Raw genomic sequence first — 21760 nt, 5'->3', positions numbered from 1 at the left:
AATGACGGGCTCTGCTGCACACCCAAGAGGAAGGGGAGAGGTCCCAAGGGGATGAGAGGGGGATCCTGGGGAGGCAAGACACCCCAGAGGGATGTGGGGGGGCACTGGAGGGCAAATGGGGCAGCGTGGAGCGGACCAGAGGGCAAGTGGAGGCAACTGAAGGTGCACATGGGGCGGGGGAATTTGTTCAGGGTGCACAAGGTTAGGGAGAGATGGCCCCCAGTAGCAACAGGGACCAAACTGTGGGCCCCGGGACGTACGCAGATGGGAACCAAGGGCCCCAGGGTACGCACTGCCCTCCAACAGCCCTCACGTAGCTCCTTTCCTCTCCGGCTGCCATCAGGTTAGCTCTGTTGGCCCTCAGATTGTGCTTAGCTCAGCTTCCTTCCTGCCTCACGCACCTTCAAACCACCTCCATTTTTCCCCATGCACCTCAGATCCCCCCGCTGCGCGCTCAGATCCCCTCCACATGTCCCCTCACCTCCCCTCCCCTCCCCTCTCCACCCTTCTGTGGGACATCACACCCTGCAGCTCTTCAAAAATGTTCATAGTCATATGGGCCTCTGAACAGCAATTCCTGGGGTTCTCAAAAGAAGTGGCTGTAGCACAGCAGAAGAACCAGAGCCAGCATCACCGCTAGCCCTAAAGCCGCGTAGGGATAGGACTCATCAGTGACTTTTTAATATGAATTTCTTGCATCTTCTGCCATCGTGTGGCCACTGAAAGAATGAACGATGAGAAGTCAACAGAGATGCATTGGTTTACTGCTCCTCGCGTTTATTCCACCTTCGATGGGCAATACAGTCTTATTTTCAAAGTTCATGATTGCCTGAAATACATATTTTGTTAAGCTGACTGCTTTATAACTCATTTATTTGGAGACTTGATTTCTCAGTTTTGGAAAATGTCTTAAAGACATACATTGGATCACCATTGCAGTGGGAAGGAGAAGGAAGCAGTTCATTTATTGGCTGAAAGAACTGAAAAAGCTTGATTACAAAAACTGATCCGGTATCATTACAGCAAACAGAACCTGTTCTGTAACACGGCACAACAAACACCCATATGAGACAGGCGGCAACTGCCAAGAAGTTCTGGTCCTTCAGATAAAGTTTTGATGCTCACAAGCTGCTTAGGAAGAATTCAGCCCTCTGGAGAAGCGGGGAGAGGTGAAGCACAAGATTTAAACAAAGCTCTCTCCACTCCACGTTTTATTGTTGGGGTGGCTAAATTAACTTGAATAATATCTATGAGGAAATGTGTTTCTTCTACATTCACCGTGAACAATTTTCCCCCAAACAGATTACACAATCACCTTGAGGAGCGTGTTGGCTTGGAGTTGGCTCCTAAGAGGAGGTTGGTGTCTGAAGACCACAGCCCTTGGTAGCAGCAGCCGCACGGGGAGGCAGAGCTACAGTCACCACGTTCCTCGTCAGAAAGGCACTTATGTCACGACAATCTGTCATCAGTACACTTTGGTCGGTTCGCCCTTGCCCTAGCCATAGTCCTGCACGCTCCAGCTCAGGGTAGCGGCAGATTTTCAGCTTGCAGCTGATAAAGATGGAGGTCCCCTGAGCAGGGGAAGGTAAAGCCGACCTCGTTGACTAAGGGAAGGTTTCCACATTACCCAAGCGCTTTCCCTCGTATCCTGGGGGCACAGGGAAGCAAAAAAGAGCTCAGGAACCCTTGATACCCTCAAATAATTTGAAAGAGGGCTCCACTGCTCAAGGGTTTCAAATACTGATCAGGGTCCTTTGTCCCCTCCTTCGTCAACTAACACAGAGATCGTTTTTTTTGTCACCACCTCTTGCCCCACGCTCCAGGCCACGGCTTCACCCAGAAAGACAGGGTGAAGCCAGCCCCGGAGCATCTGAGCTGGGCTGCGCGAGGGACAGCGTACGTAACCGCTGTGGTTTCCTACTTCAACATGATGAACGAAGATTTGTAAAACTTCGCATCTAAGTTGTGCTGGCACCTAAGGAGAACCTATAAACAAAATGCCTGATAAAGAAAGTAACAGAATATATGCTGCAGGCTGCTCAAGGAATTCACTGGCCCAGCCTAGAGGAAAATTCAAGTTCCTGCCTGTGTCTGAGGCTGCTGTTCACAGGCCCTGGGACACATACCTGACCAAATCCAGCTCACTTCAAGCTTGTATTACCTGCCACCATTGCTCATGTTTCACTTCCTCACATACCCTCTGATCAACAGCTTCCTGCCAAGCTTTCACTCAGAAACCCCTTTCAACTCCTGACGATTGCAGCAGTGGCTCACCGCAGACGGGAAATACTGCGAAAGACAGCATCATGTAGCTCAGTCCACGTGAAGAGAAGCTTTCAAGAGTGTCTCTTAACACTAGGATCCATATATTCAGTATTACGATTCAATGAGGGCAGCAAGTTTAGCACATATGCATCTGCACTGCACTCGTGCCTTGGACACAAGAGCGTCTTGCTTGCACTGGAAAGTCAGGAGTGAAAGGGACCAGCCCTGTTTTAAGGTCTAGTCAAGAGGAGAGTGAACGCTCCCAAAAATAAGGGGGAATGAAAAACAAACAAATCCTAAAGTCTCCTCTTGGTTCTAAAATTCCAATGCTTCTAATAACGATAGGATTTGCTTTTGTTCCTTACACTGTGGCCCTTCAATGTGCCAGACTCCAATTTATCCTCCCAGCTACCAGGAGCCGAAGGGCACGTCTGTGTTCGTTACCTTCACGTGCAGCAGAATCTGGTGGGGAAAAACCCCAAACGGTCAGCCTCATCCAGCAGCCAGCATAACGATAACCTAACACAAATTCCTTCTTCAGAAAAAGATGAAAGAGCAGGCACAGTGGGAAATTTGTCAGCAAATACTGTAGCTGCTGAGCCTTCACCCTTGATACAAGCACAGTGCAACAGGCAGAAAGAACACAAGCATTACATTACTGGAAGTCAAGGAAACATAGGAAATACATCCCTCATCTAACACAGTCATCTCTCCTTCCCAACATGCAGATCTTGCTACTTCCCCCTTTCCTTCTAACCTAAACCTTTTCAGAAATACCCTAACTATACCAGGTTCTCCTTCCAGGCCATCTCAGCAGCATGGCTTGTATCAGTGACTGTTATAGGGGTACCTCGTACATTTAAGAGGAAAGAAGTCACTGAAATATGCCAACAGCCCTCAGTTTGAGTAGTGGCGTTTTCATCAAATAGGGACCATAGATTTTCATTTTCTCTAGCAGGGGTAAAGTCCAGCCTGGGGTGAGACAAGACCCCAAAGATTTCCATTCTGCTCTGCTAAAAAAACCCCCTAGAACTGCCAGCTGACAAAAAGGCTGAACAAACAGGGGAAAATGCAAAGATTTCAGATCCTGAAGGCACTTGACTGGAGGAGCACTTCACATCAACAGGTGCTGGGAGCACTTCCCACACTGCGATTAACCCTCGCTCAGCAGAGCCGAGACTGACTGGCTGGAAAGACCAGGCTGCGTGCACAGACAGCAAGAGCCGACCGTGCTCAGAGGCAGAACAGGGTCCCATAAAGCTCCCATAACCTTTGGCTTCCACCTGCTCCCTCTCCTGAGCGGGCAACCAAGAACTGCTTGGAGAGGGTGGAGGTGTCTGAGGTATGTGCAACATCTTCGGCGTGGTGACGCGCCAGCGTGGTGGTGCTGGAGGTCTGACTGCCTCTCCGCGGAGGGTGGTCTGGGCTAAGCTTGGAGTCCCAGTAAGCGTGCGGTGTTTAGCACATCGTCTCTCGTCAGGTAGCAGCCACAGAGCTGGCGGTACCCTGTGAATGCTTCCCGCCCGTGCAGGACCCGCCAGTTATCTATGAACAGCGCCTGCAGGCGAAGAGAAAAGGCCGTGAGGAGAAGGGCAACCACTGCAGCCAGGGCCAGGACCCTCTGACAGGACAGGTCCTGGAGCTGGAGATCCCTAGAGACTGGAAGAGCAAGTAAGGGTATGCCACGGTGGGCATGACCCTTCCTGTTCAACACTGTCAGAGACAGCACGTGAGACTACAGCCAGATGTTTCATGTGGTCTAGCACAGCTGTTTTACCTGAAGCCAGCAGTGCTGCTCTGCTGCTAACCACAAGTTAAAACATGGCAGCTAGCAAAGCACAGAAATACATTCTGGGCCGTTTCTTTGCTTTTCTACTGGAGAGGGTGGGCAATAGTTCACCAGCAGCAGAAACTGGCCGTCTTCTGCCTCTACGGTGTCACTTCCCCCCCAGGTGTCCTCGGGAAGAGAGAGGCGTAGGGGCTCTGATATGCTCGTCTTCCCTGCTGGACCCTTTCATTTTTGGGGCCCTGGGCTCAGGCTGAATCTAGAACCTGTAGGAATAAAACCCCTTCAAGCAGGCACAGTTGAAGGAAGAAGCCATGCACCGTAATACCTTCAAGTCTACAACTGCGGCTCTAGCTCTTCAAGCTCCTCCAAAAGCTGCACCCAGCATCAGCCTTTCAAACGCAGGGCAGAGCTTTTTCCTTTCCGTACCAAGGTGTGCTAAGGCACCTTAGCCATTTCTGGGACAGTGAAGATTGCCAGCGAATCACAGGAGTCCTAGGCTATGTAAGGCTTCAAAAACAACCTCAGAACAGAGGTAAATTCAGCTTCCCACACCTTTATATTGCCAACAAAATAAAATTTCCTTCTGGAAGAAGTTAGAGGCTGAACATTAAGTGTTCCCAGCCTCTCTGCTTCTGAGGGTCCTCATTTCAGTGACTGGAAAGATCTTCCTCCTCTCCCCCAGTTGGGGCTAACTTCTCTCTGAGGCAGAGTTTGAATTAAACATTTCTGCCTTATCTGGAAGCTCATATTCTTTCAGGACAGTAGTAACACACACACACACACACAACAGATGCCAGTACTGTAACACAGGGCACCTTAAAACAGCTGTAAAGAGGAAAACTGCAGCATTTGGAGCTTGCCTGAAGCATTTACCTCAGCGGCAACAAGCCTGCACATCCAAAGGAGCGCCCTGCCACCCTCCCTGTACCAAACACACACAAACCTCCCAACTCCAAGTCCTACCTTGCCCGGCTTCAGTTTGACCCACAGTTCATTTTCTGGTCTCCTGAGCTCTGCGGTGAGTGTGCGGTGAGCAGCGTACCAGCGATGCACAACATCGTAAGGCACAGTGTTGATGACAGCACGATCATAGTTATTGTATCTAGAAGTAAAGAAGAGAGAAGAGACTGCCCACATGGCTCCACAAGCACAGCCAGGTATTTCTAAAAGGGAACCTCAGGAGCTTGTAGGATTAGTCAGTATTTAAGGGAGGCTATAGAGATGACTAGGGAGGTTATGCTGCAAGTGCAGGACTTTCAGGAGAATACACAACACTGGGAGCAAGGAGGAGTTTGCTGTCAAGTGTAAAACTGTTTTTGCTCGTTTTCCAGGGAAGGATGTGCCACAGCAATGGATAAGACTGAGGGCTGTTCAGAATAAAAGCGCAAAGCAGTGCTGGACAGCCTCTGGCACTAAGCCAAGCCGGAGTTTCAAAAAGCAGCCCAAATTTCCTTTGGAAGGGGACCAGTCTGTGCTCTCCCTGTTCCCTGTATGCCAGGCTAGTTTCTAGAGGCTTTTTCTGAGGAGGGCTAAATTCTACTGCCTCTCAAATGAGGTGAGATGAGGGCATGGAGCTGAAAGGAGGATGACAGGAGTGAAAAATCCAAGCTCAGCACTGACACCCATCTTTGTATCAGTGGTTCTGACACTTCCTCTAGAGCAGCAATGCGCAGCCCAGGAGGAAATGCAGTGCGTTTCTGTGGTTTCACCCCTGCCCCTCAAACATACATTGGTTTTTAGTTTACGGTATCTTCTGGAAAACCACTACTGTCTGCCACAATCCCCTCTCCTCCCCATCAGCAAGAGGCCTCACGTTGAAATTACCTGATCAGATAAAGCTCGTTGTTCCAGGGATAGACATTGAGAACCGGCCCAACTCCGATCATGTGGTTGTGACAGTCTCCCACATTCTCAACGTACTCGTGCTTCAACGGCACCTTGCTGAGCAGCTCGAATTGATCAGGGGCTTGCCGGAGAACCTGCTCTGCCGCGTAGAAACCATCCACCAGCAGCGTCCGCCCGCCCGTGCCCTCGTGCTTCAGGCAGTGAAACACTTGGATGCTGCATGGGGAAGAAAATCCAGAGCACAAGAGAAAAGACCTTGGCTGCCTGTCCCATGGACAAACGGCGCTCCCCGCAGACCCAGTCAGATGTAGATGGATATGCTACCCTTCTCGTTTCACCAAGACCTGCCAGGGAATGGAGACAGACCAGCAAGAAATGGCTGTACCTGCCATTTCTTCAGGCCCAATCTCACATGTTTTGCTTTCTGAGAAGGCAGCTAACTGCCTACGCTGCCTCCCCAAATCAAGTGACATGAGTCTGGGAGACTCAAGTGGTGTAGGATCAGGCCCGTGTCACCCAAAGTTCACCCAGACAGCAGGACACAGAGGTTCAAAAACATAAAACTAACTTCCCTAGAACATCTCGGAACAAGAGAACAGCTAAAGAAATGCTGGTTGCACTGCTGAGGTCTCCAGGAACTACAAGGGGAGTCCAGGGTGACTCTCACTCAAAGCCACATACATCAGGGTCTCCCACAAGCAGTCAGAAGTCCCTCAAGGCAACACATTAAAGACCCTTTGGAAAGCCTGGAGCAGAGGAGTCCCCAGTGAGAAGCTTACCTACAGGGACATCCCCTCCCTAGTGGGAAGCCATCCAACTCAGCTTTTGTCCTTCTGTTACTTCTCTGAAGCTTCTCCTTTCCTTCATCCAAGCAAGGCAGGCATTCTACTCTTAGGAACAAATACCCAGGAGCTGCCTCAAGCCACCTACTCCCAATTTTCACAGTGTGCCAGCTTCACTGGTTAGAAAATTAACTGCGACCTTCTGGGAAAGCCTTTATCTTCTGATCTCCCTTCGGGGCCTCTTAACCCAGTCCCACAGCAAGTGATGTGGCAGGGTCTCCCAGCTCCACCCTCACCGGCACTTTTTCACCCGGATGCTCCAACCACCCTTCTACCCACAACAGTTTCAGGATAATTTTACAAAGTCAGTCCAGGAGCACTGGAGCAAAGGACACTCTGTGCCTCAAAGGCAACCACCTCCTCCTACAGCTCAGGGCACTCGAAGAAGCCTCTTCTGAGGGCAGGCTCTTTGGTGCCTGACGAGTGAGATAATGTTGCAGTCTTTCCCATAGCTTGGGGAGTTTCTATCCTCTACCCTTGGCAATAATTTAACTTCAGAATTGTCAGATTTGGCTGATTTCAGCCAAAGCAGTGGGGGAAAGCAGACTTTCAAAGGAATGCATCTTTCTTGAAAAACACCTCATTTCATTCAGAAGCAGGTCAAAGACTGTTTCAAGTGTTTTGGAAGCAAGTCTGAAACAGCCTGGGAAGAAGGGATTTCTGGCAGAGATGGGGGCTCAGGAAAGCCAGAAATTCATGTTCTTCCTGCACAACTATGGTTTTGCAGAATTGCAAGCATTAATGGTTAGCCCTACTAATTTAGCCCATGCTGTCATTGCTTGATGTACTTCAGTTGGCTGCAGATGAGAATACACCTACCTGAAGGGAACCCTTCCAAGTGGAAAAGAAAGGTATAAAAATAGCTAATAAGCGCTATAGTTCTGGCACCAAGCAGTTTAATCAAAGCTCTTTTGTAGGCTCAAGTGCTGATTACTAATTACTTTTTTTATTTGATTTTGGGGAAGACTTTGTGAGCTTCTAAAACAAGTCAGTCAAGCAAGTAACACCGTGCAGTTCACGAAAGCACACAGGTTCCGCAGTCAGCTGTTCACTGAAAACAGGGAAGCCAACTAGATCTGGCTTGAAGCGTGTGGCAGGACCTATGCTTTATAAATATACTTCTAGCTCCACAGAGCGCAATAAAATCCGCTTATTTTGCTCCTGACACCGAGCTGCTTTAGAACGAACGCTACCACCCAAAAGCTTCCTGCCTGGCTGGGCACAGAGAACAGTGCTCAGGGTGCCACCCGCGTAACTCCACCTTTCCTGCTCTGAAGGGCTGCTCTCAAATCCACTTGCAGCCAACAGATCTCACCCCTTAGTCCTCCTCTGCTTTTACAGCTCTGCACCACGGACCTTTCCCATTAAGATGTTTAGCAAGTTAACAGCCTCACTTGGGAAGAGCTAATCCTGCCCTGGGGCAGGAGGCATGGACTGGATGACTTCTCTTTGTAGCCCTGGTTCCATAAGAGATCTCAGTACTTCCATCCGTTCTCCCCCAGGCCGTTTCCCGATGATTCCCCTCTCGATTGAGATGAAAGCAGACAAAAAAAAAATATTAAGCTAGAAATCAAGCCTAAGTCTCTTGCACTTCACTGTGAACCATGATCAGGGCTGCTGCCTTTCTTTCTCCAGCTGTGTATAAACCTCACAGCCCAGAGGCTGTATGAGAAAAGCAGTTTCCAAACTAGCATTTGGGAAACAATGCTGTAGCTACAAACTGCTTTTAAAAGCACAGACAGGTGTGAACTTCGAAGGGCTGGGGACGCCTGGTTTCTGACTACCTCCAGGGCTGCACCGCTGCCAAAACGCAACCCCCAACTTGTCTGAACTGAAGCAGAGCGACTGCACGGAGCATACGTGAGCACAGCACGTACGTCAGCTACCACTCGCACAGCTTGGGAGGGCAGAGACAGTTACTGCAGGCTGTGCCAAGGCGAGCTGTTCTCCCTCCTTTCCCGGAGGCTACCGCTAACAGAGCTCAGCCAGCAAAAGAGACAGTGCTGATGTGGGCGAGGAGGGCTTGCCCCAGGTCACCAGGATTAAGTCAAAGCAAACTTTTGTAGTAACTTTGTACAACAGCTGATAAGCGGCACTTGCTGCAGGAGGAGCTGAGCCTTGCCAGATGTACCCAAAAGACAAATCAAATCAACTGCTCGTTCCTGTGAGGCTGAATGCTGTGTGTCACCTCAGAGACTGAGGAGGGTGATTTCACAGAAGAGACTGTCAGATAAGCGTCAGGGCAGCACAGAAATGACTACAGCACCGAGTCTTCTTTGTGGCTACAAAGCCTACTTGAACCACAGCAATACCAAGCAGCAGCCAGCTAACTGCCAAGTCCATCATTGCCTGCATTCTGAAAGACCTAGAAGTTTCAAGCATAGGAAAAAGTGACCTACAGACTACCCCACTCCACAGGGATCAGACAGGACCCCGAATCGCTGTGTGACTAGTAGAAGTACGTCCCATCAGCAGCACTGGAGACAATGAAGTCCGCGCTGCTGAAAACGACATCGCTGTGAATTGCTCCTGCCTTCTGCACTGTGTGACTGCGAACCAGCAAAAGCACTTACCCGCAGGGCTCCTGGAAGTAGGTTGTGTCAGTGTGACGATCCAGAGCCAGCTTGGTGTAGGCGGTGTCTCCCCGAGAGAAGTCGGAGGTAAAGTACCACATTCTACCGTAAATGGTCTCCCTGCAAAAGAGGTGGGCAGTTATCACAAAGCACTGCGGGGATCAGTGTGGTGGTAAAGCAGAACCTCTCTTGCATTTGAGGTTACTCCCCTCCATCCTATGCACAGAGTAAACTGAAGCAGAACAACTTAACAAAATTCACATTGTCAAGAGATGGTGCTTCTAACGCCTCCTCTAGTATTCAATTTCTCTCTTTCCTCCCAAAAAGACCGATGGCAACGAGTCTGGCTTCCCCTCCACAAATACAGATCTTCTTTCCACAACAAACATCAGCCCCAGACAAATCAAGGAAGCCTCTGAGCGACATGAGGAGTTGCCAGAGTGCAGCTAGCCCTTGCTTGTACTCACTGCAGGGTTACCTAATAATCCCATTTCTTGTTCTTAGGATCCTGCGTTTTCACCCACCTGCCCCCTACAACGCGCACAGAAGGGAACAGACAGAAGGCAAGGACAAACAGCACTCAGGGGCTACGGGGTGAGGGTACCTGGAGAAAAAAGTTGGCTGGATATTCCTTGGAGCCCCTCATTTCTATTTGGAGTGACTATTCATTAAAAGAAAACCCTCCTCTTCCAATGGCCCAAGCCAAGTTAAACTGTTCCTGCAGTTTCCTGGATAAAACTTGAAACTCAAACCCCGAGTTGCCACGCTGTTGACGTGTTTTAAACAAAACACAGAAGAAACATTTCTCAATCTTTTTCTTTAGCGAGAGCTACAAATTGGTTTTGATCTCCCTGGCTCCCAGGGAGGAGGCTGCACTCCCCCAGGGAGGACCAGGGCTGCACTCCTAACCTTTCATGTCATAACAGGAAATGTCTCTCCTTGCAAAGCTCTAGTCTTCCCAGACAGGCTGCTTCCTTCAGTCACTCCCCTCTGTGCGCAGTCCCACTATCACAAAAGTCATCGTATGCTCCCGCAGCAGCTCCGTAACCTAGTGACTCCAGGCTCTCGCCTAAGAAGAGGTCCGATCCCACCGCACAATACTCCATCTCAGTTCAAGCGGAGTAGCCAGAGGCTGTAGAAGACCCAGACCTTTTGTTTGCAAACCAGGCCACACTGCACAATATGGAGGATAAGAAGGCAGCACCTTTCCAAACAAGAAGAAAATAACAGTATACCCTTCACGGCTCCTCTACAAAGCTGTCAGTGGCCTTCCCAGGGCAGCCCTAGTTACCTGATTAAGCTGATCCTTTCCGCTAAGATTTCTGTGTCCTCTTTGGTGGGAGTGACATTCTCTACAAAAGCAATCCCATATAACAAGAAGTTTTGCAGGAACTCCTTCAGCCCCTCATCTGTCTCCAGGAAACTCCGGCAGTCGACGGACGGGACCTGGGCTTGGCGGTAGATTTCTGCGTTCCAGAGAATCCGCGGGTGCATGACCTGCTGCTTCTGCCCCTCGTAGCTGTTCTTCACCAGCCACTCCAGCCCATACCGCGTCACGTGCCCGTCCGGCCCTTTGACAAGGAGAAGAGTCACGGTCACCACAATCGCACTGAACAGCCCGAGATCGCGGTCAGTGCAACCATCAGTCTAGGACAGTCCTCACCCTTTTAATTTTGTCTGGTGACAGACTCTTTGGACGGCATCAGGATGCAAAATATTATCTGGTTAAGGCCACAAGTCCTAAAAGCATTGTCGTTGCTGCAACAACTCCAAATTCAACTTCAGTGGTTTTGTTTTCTACCGACAGGACTCCAAGGAGAAGTAAAGCACTGAAGACAAGCCCATAAATAAAGGTAAGCTACAACAAAAGGAAGAAAGCGGCTGGGAAGCTGAGGAGAAAGGACAGAAAATGCGAATTCTCATCAGGTACACCAGCTCAAATAGGACAGGGTAAGGAAAAGAAAACCAACCATTTCTTGACCAATCTGTTCACCACCTGCATTGCTGCTGTGTTCAAACAAACCAATAAGATACCCAGACACTGAAGATACACACATCTCTACCCAAAAAGGGCTGAGGCGGAGGAGAACCAGACAGAAATTTAAGACTGAGGCGTGTTTACAGTAACAGCGTTGCTCAGAAGAGCAGTGTTTAAAATCTGCTTACAGCTAAATCTCTTCCCAAAACAGCTACTGATTTAGAGATAAGGCTGCCCTCCCCAGCAAACCTAAGGGTGGGATCCATCAACAAGGCTCCCTCCAAGCAGGGCTGGTGGTCCTTAAAACACGCAGGGCACGGTCACTTTGCTACTTACACGTGAGGAAGAGCGTGGTCTCATCCACTCGGACCGCCTTGGGTTTGATTCCCAGGTCCACGCTAGCCGTGTCCAAGCTGCGCTGGTTCGTCTTGGTGTTGTAGCAGGAAGCTGAGCGGCAGTGGTCCCGCAGCCAGACAAAATCGAAGCGCATCAGCGTGTTCGCATACCTGAGCTCTGCGAAGAAGGACAGGCTCAAAAGATGCATTGGTGCCAAGAACCCACAAGTTATGATCCCACTTAGAGAGGGTGCAGTGGCTGCTAGACTTAGCACCTTTTTACGTAAATTAAGCTAGCTTGTCACACAGTGAAGACCAGGCAGAATATCTTCATAGAAGGCCTGGCTGTCAGTGATCTCGCCATGGTCTCCCTTCTTACCAAGTCTGCAGGCAATCTCATCCTGCAACAGGAAGGGGCATGGCTAGCAAACATGCTGGTCACATACTTACATCTATCATCTCTCTTCAACAAGTAGTAAATTCAGAGCTGTACAGCAGCTGCTGTACATAACATAGTTGTAGACCCCAGCACAGGAATAGAGATAAGAGTCAACCAAATAACCACACCAACATCCAAACTCTACAAACGTTCCAGACATCATCAAGACCTTGATGCAAAGCTTTGATATCCGCTTAGCATTACAATAAAGCCTCTCCTCCTTGTTCCATCCTGGGACAGCTGAGGAATACTCAAAGCCCTTCAGAAGGGGGTCAGAGCCAGCAGAGGCAACAGGAGAGCCCTTCCTGCTCTAGCCCTACTCAGTTTTGAAATCCAAGCATCCGAGGTCACTTTGCAGTGAGAAAACAACCATATCCTTTCTTGGGGCCACTGTGTTGGATAAAGTACCAAGCAATTCCCTTTGCTTACAAGTGACTCAGAGTACCAACATCTAACTAGCCTCAGCAGACACCACGCAGGCAGACAGACACTGGACCAAACAGGCCACGGGGAAACACGTGCCTCAGTTACCAAGTCACCTCCAAAACCAAAAGGACAAAAATCAGCATTAGACAGCATTTATAACTGGCTTGCTGCGTTACTTCACATGAAGACACACTCTCCTTGCTTTTTCTTTAAGCAGTCTCACAGCAGTACGATTTGCATCAAAAAGGCTTTTCTGCCCCCCCTGCCTCCTGCTGCTCATGCCATCCAGCCACACAGACAGACAGGCTGCTTGCAAACCTGCTCTAACAACCACATTTCATGCATCAGTGTTTTAAGGAAAACCTGCACAAGTTGGGGCTAGAGGGCAGGGCACACAGCAAACCAGCCATCCTGCTTGGAAGTCAGAGCCCCAAGCATTACACAGAAAACAAATGACTGATAGGGCAAGGCTCAGATGCAGTTATTGTTCAGGAATCCCTTGATGTGATTTCCCATTTAGCATTGCCTCGTTTATCACAAGAGACTTACCGCCAGCAGACAAACCTGCTCCGTCCTGCCTTTGGGAATTCCCAAAGGGAACACGAAACAGACTCCAGCGTGCATCCCTCTAACGCAGGCCATTTCAGAAGAAAACAAACAAACAAAATCACTCCCAGGGAACGAGGTCAGAAAAATCTCACTCCTCTCCCCCAAAACAGACTCAAAAGCAGGTACACATGCACCCAACACACCTACCTAGATGGTCACCGTGTAACTGCCAGGCACACTTGAGGGACTCTGGGGCCGTGTGATGCCAGCGAGCCGCAGCAGTGGGGACAGTCCTTCTGTCACGGGGCAGCCACGGCGAGCCACGTCTAGTGCTTCCACTCAGCCGGCACGGCACCTCCAACAGACATGCCAGCCTCCTGCACCACATCCTGAGCAGCCAGGACAGAGAGAGAGGGGAAAGAACAAGGTGACTCAGCTGTGCTACTGCATCGCATCCCGCTCTCGATCTCCGCGCTCTTATGCCAAGCACCATAAGCACTTCTGGGAATCATCCTCCACAATTGTAATTTACTGACAAAAGAGGCGAGGGAGAATTAGTTCATTGAGGAGGAAGAAAAGAAGCGGGCACGATGACTGGCAGCCTGGCCAGAGGAGAGAGTCACCTACCTCCCAGGCACCATCCGGACATGAAAAATAACGAAACACAGAGTTTGGAGAGTCTCGTATTAAACGCCTTCACTGCCAAGTCCAAGTACCAGCGTCACTTTTGCATTCTCCCAGGCAATTCGGGACGCTGCCAAGCTTTTTCCAGTGCCTACAATCCACGCTCATTGTTAACACCACACAGACTACTCAGCAATCTCCATGAAATTGGGTGCTTTACCCTTGTTTAGACCAGCTGCAGTAGATACTTCTGCAGACATCACCAACACCCCGGAAGGAAGACCGTGAAGTTGCATGTGAAAACTGGCTGCCCTCAAAAACTGCATGTAATGGAAGCACCAGGGAACTAATCGTTAGGGGGGTCAATGAATTTTTTAAACAAGCAAGCTAATCCATTCTGCGCACATCAGCTGGAAACAGAAGGAGGAGAGACAAGGGTGTCTCGCTTATTTTGTGACCACCATAAACCACAGCAGAAAATAGTCCTGAGAAGAAACAAACGAGATCCTAGGATTTATCAGGCAAAGAAATTCCAGAAGAGACAGCTGTGTGTTCAACATTCTTGTGCAAAATACTGGCAAAGCCTCATCTGCTGCAGGTCTTGTCCCCTCTCTGGCCTTCCCGGTTTAAATTCACCATTCCTGGACAGAGCTACAGTGATCAGGGAAGTAGAGAAAAGCGACCTTGGTTAGAGACACAAGAACTAGAGGAATCCAGTAATTAGGTCAGTTCTAGAAAAAGTATGCAAAACAACGAGGAGGAGGAAGATCTCTACTTCTGCTGAAGGACACAGCTGGCATGGAAGAGAAACCAACTGTGGTTAATTTTAGGCTAGAGATGAGAAGGTGATTTCTCAGAGGGAGATTTGTAACAACTCTTCAATACAAAGAGCAAGGGCAAAAACCTTACAAGTTTTAAGATATGAAGCCACAGTCTAAACGCCCTGTCACGTTTATTAATTTCTGGAGGTCAGGTCTAAACCCAGCAGGAATTTAACAGCGCTTTGGTCTGAAGCACGTAGAAACACGGTATCACTCGATAAGACACAGACTCGGAAAGCATTTCTTATCCTAGACTTCTGATTTTCCTTCATTTTCTTATCTGAGGAGTACAGGCACTGGTGCTTTGGCTGTCCAGCCTGCTTCTCCACTTCATAGTTGACTCAGTGCAGAGATCTCAAAAGTTGGTAATAACAATAAAATCAGAGGTGCCATATTCCCAGACAACAACTTGCTAAGCAGGAAAAAAATAAAATACAGACTGCCAACTCTAGGAGAAAAAAAAGTGGAAACATTTTTATAGAGAGAACATGGTTTGAGATTAAGATGCACACTTTTCAGCCACCGAATTTTGCAAGGCTCTTAGCCACAGCCCATGCACAAGTCACTGACAGCTTTAGCACTGCAGAAAGATTTCAACTCGGAAGTTTCTGATTTCTGTGGCTGCTAAAATGCAATACTCACTCCTCAGCAGGCTGCAGGGAATCAGGCTGTCCTGCAAGTCATAGAATCGTGTATGTGGAAAAGACCTTTAAGATCATCCGAGTCCAACCGTTAACCTAGCGCTGCCAAGCCCACCACTAATCCATGTCCCTCAGCGCCACGTCTACACATCTTTTAAATACCTCCAGGGACGGTGACTCCACCACTTCCCTGGGCAGCCTGCTCCAGTGCCTGACAACCCTTTCGGTGAAGACATTTTTCCTAATATCCAATCTAAACCTCCCCGGCGCAACTTGAAGCCATTTCCTCTTGTCCTATCACTTGTTACTTGGGAGAAGAGCCCGAGCCCCACCTCGCTACAACCTCCTTTCAGGTAGTTGTAGAGAGCGAGAAGGTCTCCCCTCAGCCTCCTTTTCTCCAGGCTAAACAACCCCAGCTCCCTCAGCCGCTCCTCACAGGACTCGTGCTCTAGACCCTTCACCAGCTTCGTTGCTCCTCTTTGGACGCGCTCCAGCACCTCAGTGTCTCATAGTGAGGGGCCCAAAACTGAACACAGGATTTGCTTCGAACACAGGAGGGTGATCACCGCCCTAGTCCTGCTGGCCACGCTATTGCTGGTACAAGCCAGGATGCTGTTGCCCTTCTTGGCCACCCGGGCACACTGCCAGCTCATCTTCAGCCGGCTGTTGACCAACACCCCGAGGTCCTTTTCCGCCGGGCAGCTTTCCAGCTGCTCTTCCCCAGGCCTGTAGTGTTGCACGGGGCTGTTGTGACCAAGCAGAGGACCCGGCACTGAGCCTTGTTAAAGCTCATACAGTTGGCCTGGGCCCATCGCTCCAGCCTGTCCAGCTCCCTCAGCAGAGCCTTCCTACCCTCAACAGATCAACACTCCCGCCCGACTTGGTGTCCTCCGCAAAGGCAATGAGGGTGCGCTCAATCCCCTCGTCTAGATCATTGATAAAGATATTAAACAGAAACAGATCAGAAGCTGATGTTTCACTCCATGTAGCAGGAGGGGAGGCACTGGGAGCTCCTCGCTTGCTGCCTGACATCTGCAGTAACCAAGATCTCTGCTAACACAACTGACCTTCCACTTCAAACACTGCTGCGAAGCCCGTGAAACTTTATAGATGCTGACTGAGCTGCAACATCCTGAAAGACTCCAGCTTTCTCACTACAGAGAAACTGGGGCACCAGAGAACTTACGTAGCCTGAGCCAGAGTTACCAGGCATCTGAAGACACACAACAATACTTACTTTTCCCTTTGGTGGTCTCCAGCCAGCCAGCATATCAGTTTTTGTAGAAAGGCCAATGCTAAGTTCTGGGAGAATGCTTCTCCTCCCCCTCAGCTTTGAAAATTTAGTATAGGAAAAAGAATTAGTCAAATTTGATATGCAAACTTAATAACTAAGTGAAAAAAATCTGCAGCTATACAAAATGTTGACTGTGTTTATTTGCTTTACAAAGCTTAGAGAAACTATTTATCTCCCTGAACCAAGCATTACGACTCACAAAGCTTAAGACTATTCTTTGAGAAAGACACCGAGGAGGGAAGACTCTGTCCAGTGTGGCTTTTGGATATCAAGGATATCCACTAACCCAGCGGGGTGGGGGGAAAAAGAAGCAAGCTTGTTTGCACACGCCTGCTATCTCCTCACACAGGACCCAAAAATTGATAGGAAAAGCTCATCTACAAATCCATTTAGAAAGCGGCCTCTGCCTGGAGCAGCTCCAGCCATATTTATCTCTTTCTGCACACGTTCCTTTTATCTCATCCTCTTCCAATATCAAAACTTACCAGAGAATAAACACAGGTAATGGTAAGTGACCCAGATATTTAATCTAATCAATGAGACCTCTTGCTTCTCTGCTGTTCTTGCTGGAAGCAGACACCACAAACAACTCACAGAGAAGCCTTAAATTAAATCTTTCCAAGAGATACTAAAACTAAGAGGAGTTGAAAACAGAAAAATCTATATGATTACAAGAGATTTACATTTTGCCTTTTTGTTTGTTTAATCAGAGCTAACAGCTCTCCCCTGGCTGGAATTAGTTATGTGAACAGCTACCTCTTCCCCCAGTCCTCCTGTTTACCTCACCTTTATGCTTCTCATCTTTACATTGTCCAGACTACACGCAGCTCACCTGGGCAGCAGTGAAATGCAGCAGCTGAGAGATTTCAACACGAAATTTCCCCTGAAACTCAAAAACAAAGGGCAGGAGGAAGAAGGCATTGAACTACCCTGCGCGTAAACGCAAGTGGACTTTGAGAAGGGAGAGATGTTCAATTACCAAGTCCGCCCCTCTGCCGAAGCAAGACAAAATCCCATGCAGACATTTTATGTGAGTATCTTCTGTGCAGCTCGTCCTATCCAAAAGTCTACCACGTGGTGGATGAAAAACAGGAGCAGGCCCAGAACCCGCGCTAAAAGTGACAGGGTGAACAGGAGGGAGAGAGCTGCAGGTGCTGGAGGGAAATGCAGAAAACTCAAATACACTGTGATTTGAAGAATTACCATAAGTCTTTTGAGAGAAAAGACAGGAGACATGCTGTGAAAGGAGGAGGAAGGAAGAGTGGGCCTCAGGAGGGGCTCGTCTGTCCAGGAGACTTCCCGCCTGGCCCTTCGGCACTTTGTCTCACTGCTGACACAAGAAGCATTTGAAGTAACCAATACTGGGTTTTAAGCTCTTTGATAAAAAGCCACAACTCCCATTTTGAGCAAAGAAAAATACTGAGCTGGAAAAATCAGGAACCAAATAGTTTCAGCAATGAAAACATACATGGAAAGAGAAACCACACAGATCTGTGGTCTTTAGCCAGCTTTTAGCCAAAACCTTCCAGGAACACGGTGACACCGGCCTGCTGGCATTAGGGAAGCTGCTCTGATGCCCTAACTGCTGGTGCTGTGAACAGACCTGTTTCATCACTCCGAGACAGCGTGCCCAGCCTGTTTTTCAAGCTCATGTGGCATCTGAAAAAAAAACTACCTGTTTTTTGTTACGCATTTCCAAACATTCAGTTGCTTACACTCACGCATCCTTTTTCATTGCTAGAAGCATGTGGCTAAAGCAAAGGTTTCTGATCCGTACGAAATGGGAAAATTTCATTAGCACAACAGGCCTTACACTTCAAAAAGAGAGAGAAAGAGAAAACACACTGGTTTTCGAGGCAGCCTGAGAAATACTCTGTCTGCAAATCTCAGACAGGGCTCACATCCCGCTGGCCTCTTGGCTACACACGGCTCATTTAATCTGACATTTCTCTCAGCTTTGGAAGACGTACGCAAACACCACGCAGTGCCGCCGCTTGAGCGAAGGTAACCTTTACAAAGGGAACACGGGTAAAAAGAGGAGCGCTGCAAAGGCCGAGGCAGAGCCGCTGCCCTGAGAGGGCTGTGCCAGGTGAGCGAAGTACACTAACCCAGGTGACAAACCCCCCTGCCGCGGCAGGCCAGCTCCCCTGGGATGGCAGGCATCTCTCAGAGACAGACACTGGATTGCCAGCAGAGTTAAAGGTTTAACAGCCCGAGCTGACCTAGCTTACCTATTAATTACAAAAGAAACAAAAGGCAGATTGGCTGTCCCCTGCTGAGAAAGGCTCCTGCCCCCCCGCAGACTGCTCCGCTACAGCAGACAAGTATATTAGATCTCAGCTGTCAGGAATCAGATTCCCCTTCCAGCCCTTCCCCGCAAGGGATTTCAATTAAATTAAGGAGCTAATAGAGACATCCCAGACACTGCCAGCTTCACAGCTACTTCATTTTCCTAGAAGGAAAGGTAATTATCTGCTCACCCCATGTTTAACACCAACCACCTGACTCCAGACTCCCCTTCCCAGAACCTTACTGCTGTCTCCTGTTTGCAGTTTCTCCATCTATCTCAAGCAAAGCCTTTTCAGGCTGCACAGAAACAACCTCTAATTCTTTCTTCCAGCAAAGCAGCCAGCCCTCGTGGTATATCCCCCACAGGGATACTTATTGCAGTAAACTCCTATTATTAAATCACTTCATTCACCCGCTCTGGGTCCTGCCCTGGCAGAGAGGGGCCAGGCAGCTCTCCCGGGCAGGGAGGGGTTGCCTTTTATCAGGGAAGGAGAGAAAACAGCTCTGCCCACGAGCTGCCCTTGGCTGCAAGCTTTCGTTCACAGACTAATGGGATGTGATGTCTTAATCCCTGTCTGAACTCCAGGACAGCTAATGTTACCTGGGATCGTGCGAGCACGGGGCTGAGGTGGGGGAAAAGATGGAGGGAGGCTTTAGACGGGCTCGGGACGTCGAAGAAATTACAAAGGGTCTCTGCTGGTGGTCACGGCTCTTCCCTGCTTCCTCCTCCTGGTCCCGGCACCTACCAGGCCAAAAACGCTGCTTGAAAGCTTTTACACGTTTACTGCTGCAGGCACTTCAGGAAGCCGACGCAGCCCGAGGAACCAAAGGCTCTTAAATCAGGGCCTCGCTGCCCTTTCAAAGAAAAAAAAAAAAGAAGAAGAAAAAGCCACGTTACAAAATGCATTTTGAGCTCCTGGGTCGCTCAGCAGAGGCGGCCCAAGAGCAGCCCCCACACCGCCAGCTCCCTCCCCGGCAGCGGCACGGCGGGCTCCGGGAGAGGAAGACGAGACCCGGCGAACGCCAGGCCCGACCCCAGCAGCCAGGCCCGGTACGAGAGCCGGGAGCTCCAACCGCCCCGGGGAGCCGAGACCCCCCCGACCTCCCCCCCTGCCGCCGCCGCCTCAGGCCCCGACCCACCTCGGCAGCCACCTCGGCAGCTCCCCCGGAGCTCAGACCCGCCCCGGCTCAACCCCGGCTCCTCCCGAGCGGCGTTACCGGGCCCCAAGCCCGCGGGGCCGGGCCGGGGAGCGGCAGCGGGGCCGGTGCCGCCTCAGGCGGCGTCAAGCGGCGCCGCGGGGCCGCCCCGGGGCGGGGCCGCACCACCGAGAGCGGGCGGGCTCGGTTAGAGCGCCTCCCGCCATAGAGAGCGAGCCGCGGGGTAGAGCGCCCGCACCCATAGAGACGGTGGGGGATGAAGCTCGCGCAGGGGCGGCACGGGCCGGGCCAGCACCGCGCTCTGCGGGAGAGGGGCAAAGCAGGGCCCGCACCGGGCGGCGGCAGGAGACGCTACCGAGGGCGGCCCCGGTGGCTATAAAGAGCTGGGAGGCCGTCGTATAGAGCGCCGCACACACCATAGAGACCTGGGTGGGCGGATAGAGCGCCGCGCACACACACACCATAGAGACCTGGGTGTCCTGAGAGCGTGGAGACGGCGGGAGCGGGGAAAAGCCTCTGCGCACAGAGGCTGTCTGTGGGGAGGCTCCGGCCGTAGAGCAGGCGGGCGGCGTGCGATGAGCGCCGCTGCCGGGAGCGCGAAGAGGCGCTTTACTTCTTTAACCGTAGAGCGCCCCGGGAGGGGGGAGACCATAGAGAGGCACGCTGTAGCGTAGAACGTCGCGGGGGCGGGGGGGGGGGTGCGCGCGTAAGGGGGCGGCGCATGCGCACTGCGCTGGGGCACGGGCCGGCGGGCGGCCGCCATGTTGCCGGTAGCCGTAGGGTTGGGACCGGCAGTGGCTCCGGCTCCGGCTCCGGCTCCCGGCCCAGCTCAGGGGAGGCGGCCCTGTCCCCGGGCCCGGTGCTGGCCCACTGCTTCCCTCGGCTTAGCTGCGGCCTGCGCCCGGGGAGAGACGAGGCGTGCCAGGGAGCGGGACCGGGCCGAGCCCTCGGCAGCTGCCGGCACCGGCCGGGGGGGGGCAGACACCACCTTTTTGGGGTATAAAATGCTGATTTTCATCTAAACGCACCGGAACACCGACTCGTGTGTGGGGGGAGGCTGAGGGGAGGCGCGGACCCGGGCTGCGGAGCCAGGCAGGCAGCGGGTCCGCCCGCTGGAGGGCCGCCTCGGCCCGGCGGTGGCGGCTGCCGCCTCCCGTGTGTGTCCCCGGCCCCCCCCGGCCCCTTCGCCCTCCCGCCGCTTCGCTGAGGGCTTGTTCCCAGCCCTGAAAAGGTGCCTTGGGCCATCACCCAGCCAGACCTGCTGGTCGCCCTGCCCTGGGCGGCGGGGGACACACACACACACACACACACACCGCGGGGTTCCTTGGGGCAGCAGCTCTGGTCCCGGGTACTTCAGGTTTTTCTCTAGCACGAAGCATCGTCAGGGCAGGATGGTGGTACCGAGGGGGCCTTTGGGCACGGATCCGGAGGGAGCCGGCTCCGAAAACGGGATGAGAATACGCATGGCGGCACCGGAGCTCTGAGATTTGGTTACGCGTGGAGAGCTTTAACCCATCACTCATAACGCTTAAAAGTGATGTTTCCGTAAAGGAGTGGGTGGCCCCCCACTCGTCCCATCAGCACTTGTCTGTGCCCCATCTGTGGTGCTGAGAAGCCCCCCCCCAGCCCCTGTTCCTCTCTGCAAGTGGCCCCGAGGGTGTCCCAGGACATCCCCGTCAGCTGGGGACAAGCTGTGCTGGCAGGCAGCGGGGATGGCAGAACCTCCCAGCGCTGGCTAACCCCGCTGCCGCCCAGCACTTCGGACACATCCTGAGCGGTGCCGAGCCCCGGCGTCCTGGGCGGTGCTGCGTGTCTGGGTGGCTGTGGGATGGGGGCCGCATCCCTTGGCAGGCAGCTGCCCTGTCTCACGTGCTGGAGATGGGGCAGGAGGA

The 21760-nt window shown here is 51.4% G+C and overlaps 1 protein-coding gene across 2 annotated transcripts; it reads right to left on the bottom strand.

Moving 5' to 3' along the window:
• Positions 1-507: 507 nt before the first annotated feature.
• Positions 508-20351, bottom strand: TMLHE (trimethyllysine hydroxylase, epsilon). 2 transcript variants are annotated; one of them, XM_050901474.1, is made up of 9 exons: positions 20330-20351; positions 19312-19565; positions 13249-13430; positions 11629-11805; positions 10606-10885; positions 9315-9434; positions 5879-6115; positions 5018-5156; positions 508-3823 (listed from the first exon to the last, which is right to left on the bottom strand). In XM_050901474.1, the coding sequence occupies exons 3-9, from the start codon at positions 13427-13429 to the stop codon at positions 3692-3694; spliced, it is 1266 nt and encodes a 421-aa protein (XP_050757431.1). In that variant the 5' UTR covers position 13430; positions 19312-19565; positions 20330-20351; the 3' UTR covers positions 508-3691. The 2 variants fall into 2 exon arrangements, with proteins under 2 accessions (XP_050757431.1, XP_050757432.1); XM_050901475.1 differs by lacking the exons at positions 13249-13430; positions 19312-19565; positions 20330-20351 and adding an exon at positions 11903-12100.
• Between the last annotated feature and the right edge of the window lie 1409 nt (positions 20352-21760).

Source organism: Gymnogyps californianus, chromosome 9 (assembly GCF_018139145.2).
Source record: "Gymnogyps californianus isolate 813 chromosome 9, ASM1813914v2, whole genome shotgun sequence".
NCBI classification, from domain to species: Eukaryota; Metazoa; Chordata; class Aves; order Accipitriformes; family Cathartidae; genus Gymnogyps; species Gymnogyps californianus.
The sequence above is the reverse complement of the archived record's forward strand: the minus strand, read 5'-3'. Positions and strand labels throughout refer to the sequence as shown.